We start from the raw sequence: 11,350 nt of genomic DNA, 5'->3' as shown, positions 1-11,350 counted from the left end.
CTCCGCGGGTTGCTCAGATTTTGTATTCAGCCACTTCCCTAAGCAAAGACCATTTTTGCAACGGGAAATTTTAAGAAAACCCCCATTTTGTTTTGATTTCTTGCCTGTGTCCCCCAGAAAGTACAGTGGGCTTCTTGCCTTTCTGCTCAAAAGGCCATTTCTTCACTTGCCTCTTCCTTCCTTCCCCATCAAGGAAGGGGGTGGGGATCTAATGCTCGCCTTTTAGGGATTGTACTGACTTTTTCCAGTGCAGGGCAGGCCCTCAGCCACTGAGCCCCGGGTATTTTTTAATTGGGTTTTCATCATAAACACAAAAACATGTTGAATGAAAAATGTAGAAAGCACACATAAGCCAAGAGAGAAATGAGCACTGCACTCAGTATCCCTAGGTTAATATCCATCCACATCTTGGCATTTATCTCTTTCATGATCCTAAGTATGATTTTAAGGTTTGTGAAATTATTCTTTTTAAAGATCTTATTTTTAGCCACGTGCAGTGGTGCATGCCTTTAATCCCAGCACTCGGGAGATAGAGACAGGCAGAAGAGTCCAAGGCTAGCCTGGTGCATGCACACACGTGCATGCAGAACCCAGGAGAGGGTGCTGAATCCTCTGGAACTGGAGTTAGATGTGTTTGCGAGTTGCTTGCTGTGGGTGCTAGGAACCAAATTCCGGTCCTCTGCAAGGGCAGGGCGTGCAGGTAACCACAGAGCTGTGGCTGTCTCCCCTGCCCTCGGAAATGCCTCTCAATCCTCCTACAGTACTAATAAAGACCACTTGTTTGTTCCTCAACTGCAATCCTCCCTGACGACTTCCTGTAGTACAGACACTGCCTTCTTCATTTCACAGGGAGGAAACTATGGAGCGCTTTCCCACGGTGCTAAGACCATGTTGTCCATCAATAGTCACTGAGGCTCAAAGCCCACGTGTCCAAACTCAAGCTCTCACCTACCAATTACCGCCTCCCAAGCCAGGTGTTTTTGTGAACATGGTCTACAAGCTAAACCAGAATCCTCCTGGACATATAATTCTGCTATCAGCGTTTACACTTAATTCATTATTTACATCTTTCAATGCCATTTATTTCTTCTACAAATTTAATGGCCGCACAGAGTTTCATTATATTGGGTATGTTTTATTTATTTTTAAATGGCTCCTCCGTATCCAAACGAGAAATAAAACTGGCTGTAAAATATTCAAACAGCACAAAGGAATAGAAAGCAGAACATTTAAGTTCCCCTTCCCCTCCCCGGAGCAAACTGTCACTGCCGCTGCTGGGGTGTGCTGGCCTGCGGTGGAATTTATTGGCTGTTCTTTAAAAGAATGGGGGCCGCACTGATTGAAAGCCTGCTTTTCACTCAGAACGGATCAGCAACATCATTCTAAATCCGTGCATCCCTGTTAAGGCCCGAGAATCAAGAATTCATGTTTAAAGGAAATCGCACTTAACGCTTGGCTTGAACAAACCATTAGGAGAGTTGGAACATTTTGGGGACGGAGGGGGGGAGGGGGGGAACGGGGCACTGAAAAATGAGGAAAGGAACAAGTTTTAGAGGCATCAAGAACTATATTTCAGACAAATCAAGTTTGATGGGAATGAAATCCTCAAGTGACCATACCAAGTGGACACACGGCTCTGGGGAAGTGCAGTGGGTGTGTGTGGGGGGCGTCATTTACATGGAGCAGAGGGTGTAACAAGGGTCCCTGCTGCCTCTACAGAGGGCCTATGTTCATCTGTCCTTTCTAGTCCCCTCTTGTCATCTGTCACGAGCTCTGAGGATGCACACACAGCACAGGCTTCTGGAAGGGCAGCACTGTGACTGTTGTTCCTAAGATGAGCGGTAGGAAGAGGCAGCCACGAGGTCAGGCTCACTTCCCCTTTACAGCCTGTGGCTGATGTCCCCAGGCCATCACCAGCTCCACTCTTCTCCAGAGAATGAGGGCAGTCCCCTGCGGGAGATGCTGGGTACTTTCAGGGCTGTGTGGGACAGCTCCGACTATACGCACGCATGTCTGCACTTGAGGGCCCTCACTTAAGCCTCTGGGAAGGGTCTGGGCAAGCAAACCTTCGCCATCAGTTCCAGTTGACAGGCAATTTTCTTACCTCCTGGGATCTCCTCCCACATTAATCTTGTCAGTACAGTGATGTTTGGGGAGGAAACAGATCACATGTGATCAAAAGTCCTCATTTAACTGCAAGACTCGTTTCTTAAAAGAACAAAACAAAAACAAACAAAAACCCTTCCTGGTGGTGTATCTGTTTTTTTGTACCATTTCTCATGGTAGCCTAAACTGGGCCCTGCGTAGGCATTTATGTCTCAGTGTAACCAAGTGTAATTTCTCAACTGCACTCTGACGAACAAGATCTGTTCTCCCTAGGGTGAATGTTTGATGTGTCCTTGCTTATTAGAAGTCCTTAAAACCCTCCGACTCCATTTCTTTTCTTTTTTTTTTTTTAGGGGTCTGGGGGTGTTTTTCTGCCAGTTTGCTCTGGACTTGTGTGTTTTGCCCTTGTAAAGCTGAACTCATGTTCAACCCAGGGTTCTCACACATCAAAAGACAGGATCCCAAACACTGACGGATGCAGGGCGCTCCTCCAGCGGGTCTGGCTGAAGTGTTTCAGGCGAGCTTGCTTCCAGCTCAGGAATTCTGGCCCTGGAGAACCCAGTTGGTCTTTCCGAGCACTAGATGCCTGGGAACCCTAGGCAGAGCTCAGTTCTTCTCTCCTCAAGTTGCAGATTAACAGGGTTGACCTAGAACCTCTGCAGCAGGAAGTGTGGCAGCTGTGAGCTCCCAGGAATCACCAGGGCTCCCAGCCTGTGGAGGTCAGGAGGGCCTTTAAGAGGTCAGCTGCTTCACTCCCAAGTACAGGGTTTCAGCAGAGAGGAGGGATGGTCCCAGGTTACCCAGTTAGGGGTCATGACTAGAACAACAGTATTAGCTCAAGATCCAGTTACCTGTAGGAAACAGCCAGGGACACAGTAGAAGAAAGGCGAGTCAGGCTTAAAATAGCTAAATAAATCTTTAATATTTCTAATTGCAAATGTACAGAAATTGCACAGCCACACGGAGTCTTCGAACACCAACAACTTCTCTGTACATTATTACATGGTTAAAAGTCTCGACTTGAGGGAAGGACAGGCTCTGGCCGACTCCGACGTTTGCATTTTTTCCTTTTCACATACTTACAAAAGGGGGAGCTGGGCACAGTGGGGGGGAGACGGGTAGCCTTGTGGCTGAGTATATAGAAAAGAAGGGCTGGTTCCCTGGACAGTCTGGCTCCCAGACATATGGGTATGAGGGAGGAGTGCCCCTCGGGCAGGTGCTGGGGTACATGTGGAGCTCTGGCCCTGGTCCCCACCCCCACTCCTGGGCAGTCAAAGGTCTTCACTCAGAGTAAGTTTGGCAGTTTTCTTTACCCTAACATACAAGTTGAACAAAAAGGTCAGGTGTCTGTGTTGGCAGGGGTGGGGCTGCTCTAGCCAGCAGATCCTGGGTGTCAGTGGCCTGGGTCTTCCCAGAGTAGGGCCTCTGGCAACTCCAGCCCTCGCTGTAGGCAGAGCTCAGCCACCCCAAGGCTGTTGGCAGGAGGATGCTTTACTGGCCCCACTGGGGCATGTGCCCCATCAACCTCCCACCCAAACAGCATGCTTGAATCAATGCCCCAGGCAGGAAACATTGACACCTAGACGGCAAAGCTCTCCGTCCTGCCCAGCACCGATCTCTAGGCTGTAATGTCAACCATAGAGCAGCGTCCTGGCCAGCCCTCGCAGCACCAGGACTAAAGGACTATGTACATCCGTTGGGTGAAATAGTTCATTACAGTCAAACACCAAGAACATTTACAAAATTCGGCAGACTTGCAATTAAGATAAAAATCTGTTGAGAGTCTGTCCACTTTTACAGTTTTTGCACTAGGTAAATAAGGCTCTCGGCCTGAGAGCGAACAACCCCGCCAGAGGGCCACTGCATCTGGCGCTGCGCTCTCCTGTCCAGGCCTGGGGACCTCCCCGTATTGCTAGGAGGCGCTCAGACAGAGGTCACTTTACGAGGCGTGGGCGTGTGGGTGAGGAGGAAAGCAGGGCTCCCTGGGCAGTGCAAGGGCAGGACCCAGGCCAGGCCCTGCCCAAGAGGCCACCCCTGCTGAAATGCACGGGCGCAGGGGTGTGGACAGGAGTGGGGCAGGAAGAGGCAGAGGCAGGACCTCAGCCCCACCTCCTTCCTTCCTGAGGTCTCTGACCCTTGATGGCCACACCCTCTCCCAGCATTGGTCTGCAGCCTAACTGGGTTGTAGGTTACACTAAGAGACCAGAGCATCAACCCTTTACCCTTGCCTGTCTGTGGCCTGAGGATGGGGTGCAGAATAGCTAGGCCACACCTCCAGGACGTCCACCCTTTCTAGTGAGGACTCCAGGAGCATCAAGTGCAGCGTGCCTAGTCCCACTCTGCGGCCTGGGCAAAGGCCCTAGTTCCTGCCCTAGGTGACTCAGAACCAGGGCTTGGCATCTAGAGTGTGGGAACAGATGGGGACCCAAGAGAGACCCAAGCTCCTGCCCTTCTCTGTCCCACAATAGGAGGGACAGATATGCTACAGAACAGCCTAGAGCTGGGGAAAACCAGCCCCAGCTGTGGGTGTGCCCCTCCCTGCCTGCAGTGCCTGCGTCCTTGGCTGGGGCTGGGAGGTGAGGAGAGGCGACTGCACACGGGGCCTGGTGCAGGCTGCTGCGGTCTTGGAGTGGGAGCAAGTCTACCATCCTCCGGGGCCGCTATTTCCCATGCAGTGCGCACGCTCAATTTAAAAGGCCCCTGTGTTCCAGCAAGCGAGCGAGCGGGCTTTTGTTTCTAATGCATACTGTGAAAGGAAAAAAAATCACAGTTATCCACCTTCTCAGGGCCTGCAGGTTTCAGAATTTTTCTTTTAAACTATCAGAGAAAAGAGATCACCTTTGCAGGGCGAGCACCAGTTGGCCTCTCCCCACAGGGCCACTGTGCAGGGCCACACTGGGACCCTGGAGAAGGCAGCTACAAAGCACGGTGCAACCTGGCCACCTCTGCCCAGCTCTCTGGCTTCTGGGAGTTCCAAGAGCATGAGGCAGGCCCACTGTGAAGTGTGGGCCCTGTGGCTCCTCCCACGGAAGGAGGGCCCAGCAGAGAAAGTGCAGTGCGGTCTGTTTGGCAATGCGAGGAAGAGGGAGGAGAGTGGAGGGTGTCGCCTGGGACGGGCATAGGACCATGCCCGAGGTTCTGTTCTTCAGTTCCTCACCACCAGGAAGGGTCCCTGACCGGCTTCATGCAGTGGCAGGGGCGCAGGGCAGAGATGAGCAGGGGCCACTCTGCCTGCCAACTACTCCATCAGGTCCCAGGGGCCAAGGGAAACCCACAGCAGTGGCCCCTAGACCTTACATGAGCACTTTCCAGGTAGCTCCTTCCATGGAAAGGGCAGGGGGACATGCACCTGGCTGGTCAAAGAGGAGAAGGTGCCACATACCAAATCCAATAACCAGACATACATTGGGCAGCCTCCTTGCAGGCTGGCCCCACTCCCCAGTGCAGTCTCCGCTGCCTCTGCCCACACCCACTGTTCAGGTGGGCGAAGAGAAGGGGGGGCACTGTGCCCTCAGTCTCACGCTCCATCAGTCTTGCGCCCCCTCCACTGCGGGCTAGCCTGTAACTGTCAGGAGCCTCCTGCCCGAGACCCTGTCCCGGGCCACCACAGTCCCCCTCTCCTCAGGCAGGTTAACAATTGCTGCTGTTTCTGAACTCGCCGTTCTCAGTAATCTGCAATTTGGTGGGGTTGGTGGGGGAGACGCCGTTACGGGCTTGCATGCTGTACCTCTCTTTCAGCTGTGTGAGGGCACTCATGAGGCGGGCATTGGCAGCATCCAGCGAGGCAATGCGTTTTTCCTGTGGGCAAAGAGGGCATTAGTGGTGCTTGGGATGCGCTTTAGCCAGCAGTGGCCGGCAGAGAGCACCATGACAAGCAAGAGAAGCAGGAAGACTTGATTGTGTAACTGCCCCGTGTGAGGCCCCAGGCTGTGGAGTAGCTGGGCAGTTCTGTGCAATCAGACTGGGGTCTTGTGACCTGCCGCTCACCTTATACAGAGTTAAAGCGGCGGCGGGAGCTCCAGCACCTGAAGCTCACAGGCAGGAACCTTTGCCGCCATGCATGTCACACAGCCAGAGCTCCTTCCTAGCCCATGTGCTTACAGTCTAAGCAAAGCTGCCGATTCTCGGGGCATTCAGAGGAAGACACACAGCCTCGAGCGAGGGGCTTGGGGGACAGAGCTCCTCCGCCTACCCTCTTTCACCTTCCCAGTCCTGCCCACTCCACTCCCATAAGTCAGCATCCTCAGAGCACAGAGACCTTGGTTCTAGGTCCACAATTTTTACACTGAGGTGCAACCAAGGATGATGAGAGAAGCCGGTCATACTCGCACCACCCCAAGCTCTGTAACACTGTAGCTAGAGCCCCAACCTGGGCATCGATGATCTTCTGTTTGGAATCTACAGCTGCTTGCATCTCTGCATGATCCTTCTTCAGTTCCTCTTCTACAGACATCAACCTGTGACCAGAGACAAAGAGTCAGGGGCACTAGTAGGAGGAAGTGGACGGTGGGGCCTGTGGAAAACCATCCTACCTATAGAGGGGAGATGCTAGGCAAGAGTAGAGGCCCTCAGCTGTCCCCCGAGTCCTGACATGGCTGGCCTACCCTATCTTGACCTCAATTCCCCATCTGCAGCTCTGCTCTCTGGGGCTATCTCCATTCTAATGCACTTCCAAGACCCAAGGAATGTCATGTTATAGGATCTGTGGCAGGGGATATGATGAAGATTCTAGAAAAAGGCTCTAGACCACCTTCCATCATGTTGACTGAGGTGGTGTGGGCTTTGTGAGGGCACAAGGTTCAGAGGAGCAGCACTCTAGGCTGTAACTACAGCCTGCTCTGCTGCTGTGTTGGGGTGCTGGTCTCAAAGTGAGGCGGGAGTTCAGCAGGGCGAGGTGGAGGGCCTATAGGAGCTCAGGCAGAGATGGACCCTACTAATTCCCTTCAAGTCTCTGAAGGAATCCTAATTCTGCCTGGCAAAAACACAGCAAGCTGGCAACATCCCACAAACTAGATACGGGGAGGGGTGGGGGTGGGTGGGGAACAGGGGGCCATGAAGAATTCTGGGAAGGCACCTGCACCACGGAAAAGCCAGATGGGACCAAGTCTGAAGGCTTCAGGTCCCACCCGAGCAAAGCTCCAAAGTCCTGGCACCCCACCAAAGCTGCCAAGGACAGAGAGATGTAAGGAAATAAAATCCATACCTAGGAGACAAACTAGTGAGAACAGACAAGATGTCAGATGAGAGAAGTAGGTGTCGCTGTGAGGTAGCAACTATGGGGCCCGGGGAGACAGCCTTAAGACTAAGGAAAACAGAAGAGGTTTAAAGGCCACCGAAACTCTAGAGACTTGAAGGAGAAAGGACTGACTGTAGGTACTGGCACTGCAGGAACACTGGTATGCCAGTTCAGATCACATGTGAGCCAGGCCTAGGTTCAGGCCTGTAACCTCAGCTCCCTGGGATTGATGCAGGAGGATGACAACAAGTTTAAGACCTTTTGGGCTGTAGGCAAGTTGAGGGAGAGCTCTAGAAATTTACCAGGAGACTGTCTTAAGTACAAACTCAGTGACACAAAACTGTCTAGCCTGTCTAAGGCCCTGGGCTCAGTCCTTACCCAGGAATATAAAAACGTAAATAAAGTAAAACTCAGAGAACAATGGAAAAAGAAACCAACTGTTGGGGCTGAAGAGATGGCTCCGTGGTTTTGAACACCCGCTCTCACACAGGACCTGACCTCAGTTCCCAGCACCCACACGGCAGCCCAAGCACCTGTACCTCCCACTCGGGAGACTGGCACCTTCATGGAGCTCCTTGGGCACCGGGCAGAGCCTTGCATGCAGGCAAATCACCCATACATATAAGATAAAAGGGAGAAAGAGAAGGAAAAAGAAAACAACAAAGTGACAGCGAAGCAGGGCCAGTCCAGAGCAGCCACTGCTCCTGAGGGCAGGCGGTGGGAGCCAACGCACAAGTAGGAAGCAGAGGCAGACAGCTGCAGATCTAAGGCCAGCCAACCCAAGAAAACCACAGCGGGCACCGAACAGTCACACTGCAAAATGACTTTGTTGACAACACTTAATGAAGAAAACAATGGGAGGATCAGATGGCTCCGTGAGCAGGGGCACTGTGCATAGGCTTAGTGAGCCGAGGTTAATCCCCAGAACCCACAGGAGACACGCCTCCTGGACGCTCTCCTCTGACCTACAACACACACACACACACACACACACACACACACAGAGGAAGCTGTCCTATGGCCTATATACACATACCTACACACCAAGCCCTCCACCCGTATACATATATGCCCCGCCCCAGTAGTAAATAAAATTAAAAAGTTTTTAGTGTTATAGATCCAACCTAGGGTCTGTGCATGCCAGCAAGGATTCCAACAATGAACAAAGTTCTAGCCCAAGAGAGGAACCTTAAAAACAGTGAGAGAAAAGGGAAATTATGTAAAAAACAAAACAAACAGGGCAATGTTCCTGCCACTGTAGCCAGGGGAAGGGTCACATCAAGCCGCTGCCTCCCTCTGTGAGCCTTCGCATCACACAGCTCTGCTGTAGCAACAGTTGAAAAGGGGCAGCAAGATCGTGTGGCCTGGGAAGCCTGGCACAATTACCATCTGCCCTTGGAGGAAGACTGTCAGCTAACACCCAAAGCGTCAGGGATATACAGCATGGAAGCCAACAGAAAGATGCTATGGGGTAAAGACACAGTCCAAGGAAGGCAAGGATGCTAATGCTACATTTAAACAGGAAAACAGGTACAAGGGTTAACAGGCTTAAAAATAATCAAATTAAAAGCAAATGGCTTAAATGCTCCAATTAAAAGGCAGAAGTTGTTAGACAATAAACAGATCTAACAATAGGAACCTGTAAAATAAACTTTGTGCACAAAGATGGGTACTACGGTCTGAGTGTGTGACCACACTCAAATGTGTGTACACTGAAACTTATCTTCTATGGTGCTACCAGCTGTCCTCTGGGAAGTGATTGGGTCACAAGATATTTCTTCTGTTCAAGAGTGGGGTTAGTGTCCTTAGCAAAGATGCTGGAAGGAGCTTCTCTAAGGCCATGGCACAAGGTATGTCAATGAAGGAGAGCTACATTAACTCTGCTGACACCTGATCTTAGACATGGCAACCTTCAGAACTGTGAGCAGTACATTTCTCTTGTTTATAATCACCTACTGCTGATATTTTGTCACAGAAGTGGAAATGGACCAAACAATGGTTTAAAAGTATATAGGACAGAAAATGATACACCATGCTAACACCAGTCAGAGAAAGTCAGAGTATCTACAGTAGAAATAAGATGGAAAAAAGAGTAGAATTAAAAAGCCAGTCTGTTAATGGTACATAATAATTCTGAAAGAACACCCACCCAGGGCTAGAAAGTGTCAGTGAAGCAAAAACCACCAGAAATCCACCTGGAGAGTCATGATCAGATAGCTCAGTGTCGCTCTCTCAGAGATGATGGAACGACACGAGCAGGCAGGCAGGGGCGCAGCAAGGACGCATCAGACCCAGCTTTCCCGACATCTACATTCACGGACACCGGGAAGGGGATGGCCAGGCAGCAGGGAGCCGAGAACAGAGTGGGACGTCAGGCAGGCGGCAGGTGTCCAGCCCCCTGGCTTGTGCTCTGCTAGTCTATGTAACGAACAGAAGCCCAGGATGGGACACAGTCACCAGGTGGGCAGACCAGGTGATCTGAGAAGGGTTTGTGCTGTGGACAAAACAGAAGGCTAAGGGGGGGCTCCGTGTGCACCTCACACCTGCTCAGTCCCAGGTCTCAGCCAATGATCAACCAACTGTCAATCCCCACTCCTTACACACTGCTGTGGGGTAGATGCTCTAGGACTGGGACACAGTGGGTGGCCTAGACACTGCACTGCCTGTGTGCAGACACCAAGGACAGCAATGGCCACCACATCCGGGGCAGAGATAGAGGAAGAAAGCTAGTTAACAGACCAACTGACCTTAGAAACTCTTTAGACAAACCAGACACTGGAGACCCAATAGACCCCACTCACCATACTGGCATAGCCACACCCCTCTTCCTGACCCAAACTCCTCCCTACCCACAGTGGGCAACCTGACACGCCCAGATGCACTGTCCTTCTCCCTGCCCTAAATGGCTTCCTTGTTGTCTTGCTCACATCTCAAACCCAGCTTTCCAAACTACAGCTTGGCAGGACGAGCCAGCTTCCTGCAGGAGCTCCCATCGGCCCACCACCCGACACCAGCTTCCCTCTTGTCCCTCTTGTCCCCGAGGACTGACCAGTGGGCAGCCTGCTCACCTGCTGATGATGCCCTTCATCTGGATGTCCTTGTCTTCCTGCTGCCGCCGCAGCCGCTCCTCGCCCTCTTCCAGCCGCGCCTGGTACTCCAGCACCAGCTTCTGCGTCGTCTCCTCCTGGCACTTGAACAGGGTCTCATACTCCTCCAGCTTCTTGGTGGAGATCCTCAGCTTGTCCTGCAGCACTGCCAGATCCTGCCAGCAGGGCAACGAGCCAGGGGCCAGCACCCGGGACAGAGAGCATAGCCTCATCAGCCCGAGCAGAGCGCAGGCTAGGTATGAGCCAACAGGGGATAGCCCAGTGACAAGATTCAATTCTGTGCTGCCAGAGGCCTGTCCCTCCTCGCCCAGTCCAACCTGTGCAGTCAGGAGCAGGGGGAAGACTCAACCAGGTCTCAAAGACTGAGGGTTTAACTTGAAATTTCTTTTTTACAACTTTAGATTTTTTTTTTTTTTTTAATGCATGAATGTTTTGCCTACATGCAGGTACATGCATGGCTATGTGCCTAAGTTCAAAAGAGGGTTTCAGGTCCCCTGGAACTGGAGTTTCAGATGGCTGTGAGCAGCTATGTGTGTGCTGGGAACTGAACCCTGGTCCTCTGTAAGAGCAGCAAGTGCTCTTAACTGCTGAGCCATCTGTAATCTTGGACTTTTTAGAGGGCGCCCTGCATGTATGGAGGACACTTGACAGTGCCAAGAGCTGGGTGGCACTGCAGGAAGGACGTGGGGCTCAGACAAGGCCCATGAGAAGCAACTGCCCAATGCGATGAGACCCCAGGCTCCCAGGTGCTGCCTGAGCAGAGCAGCACGGAGTGGGGCGCAGCGTGGGCAGCAGTGGGAGCTGGGTAGAGGGGGGAAACAAAACAAGGTCTTGGGATCTCCAGATGTGACTCAGCCTCTGGGGAGAGGGGAGGAGGAGGGAGTCTACAGGAAGCTGGGCC

The 11,350-nt window shown here is 52.1% G+C and overlaps 1 protein-coding gene across 9 annotated transcripts in view; it reads right to left on the bottom strand.

The window, feature by feature from the left end:
- Positions 1-3,003: 3,003 nt before the first annotated feature.
- Dab2ip (DAB2 interacting protein) overlaps positions 3,004-11,350 on the bottom strand; it is a 145,041-nt gene continuing 136,694 nt past the window's right edge. For 8 of the 9 annotated variants that reach the window (XM_052182342.1, XM_052182346.1, XM_052182345.1 and 5 more), the window contains 3 exons: positions 10,411-10,604; positions 6,476-6,563; positions 3,004-5,904 (listed from right to left, as the gene is read on the bottom strand). In XM_052182342.1, coding sequence (XP_052038302.1) covers positions 5,737-5,904; positions 6,476-6,563; positions 10,411-10,604 — 450 coding nt within the window. In that variant the 3' untranslated portion in view covers positions 3,004-5,736. The remainder of the gene's footprint in view (positions 5,905-6,475; positions 6,564-10,410; positions 10,605-11,350) is intronic. The other variant, XM_052182344.1, reaches the window with a different exon arrangement.

The sequence above is a fragment of the Apodemus sylvaticus genome, chromosome 5 (assembly GCF_947179515.1).
Source record: "Apodemus sylvaticus chromosome 5, mApoSyl1.1, whole genome shotgun sequence".
NCBI classification, from domain to species: domain Eukaryota; kingdom Metazoa; phylum Chordata; class Mammalia; order Rodentia; family Muridae; genus Apodemus; species Apodemus sylvaticus.
The sequence above is the reverse complement of the archived record's forward strand: the minus strand, read 5'-3'. Positions and strand labels throughout refer to the sequence as shown.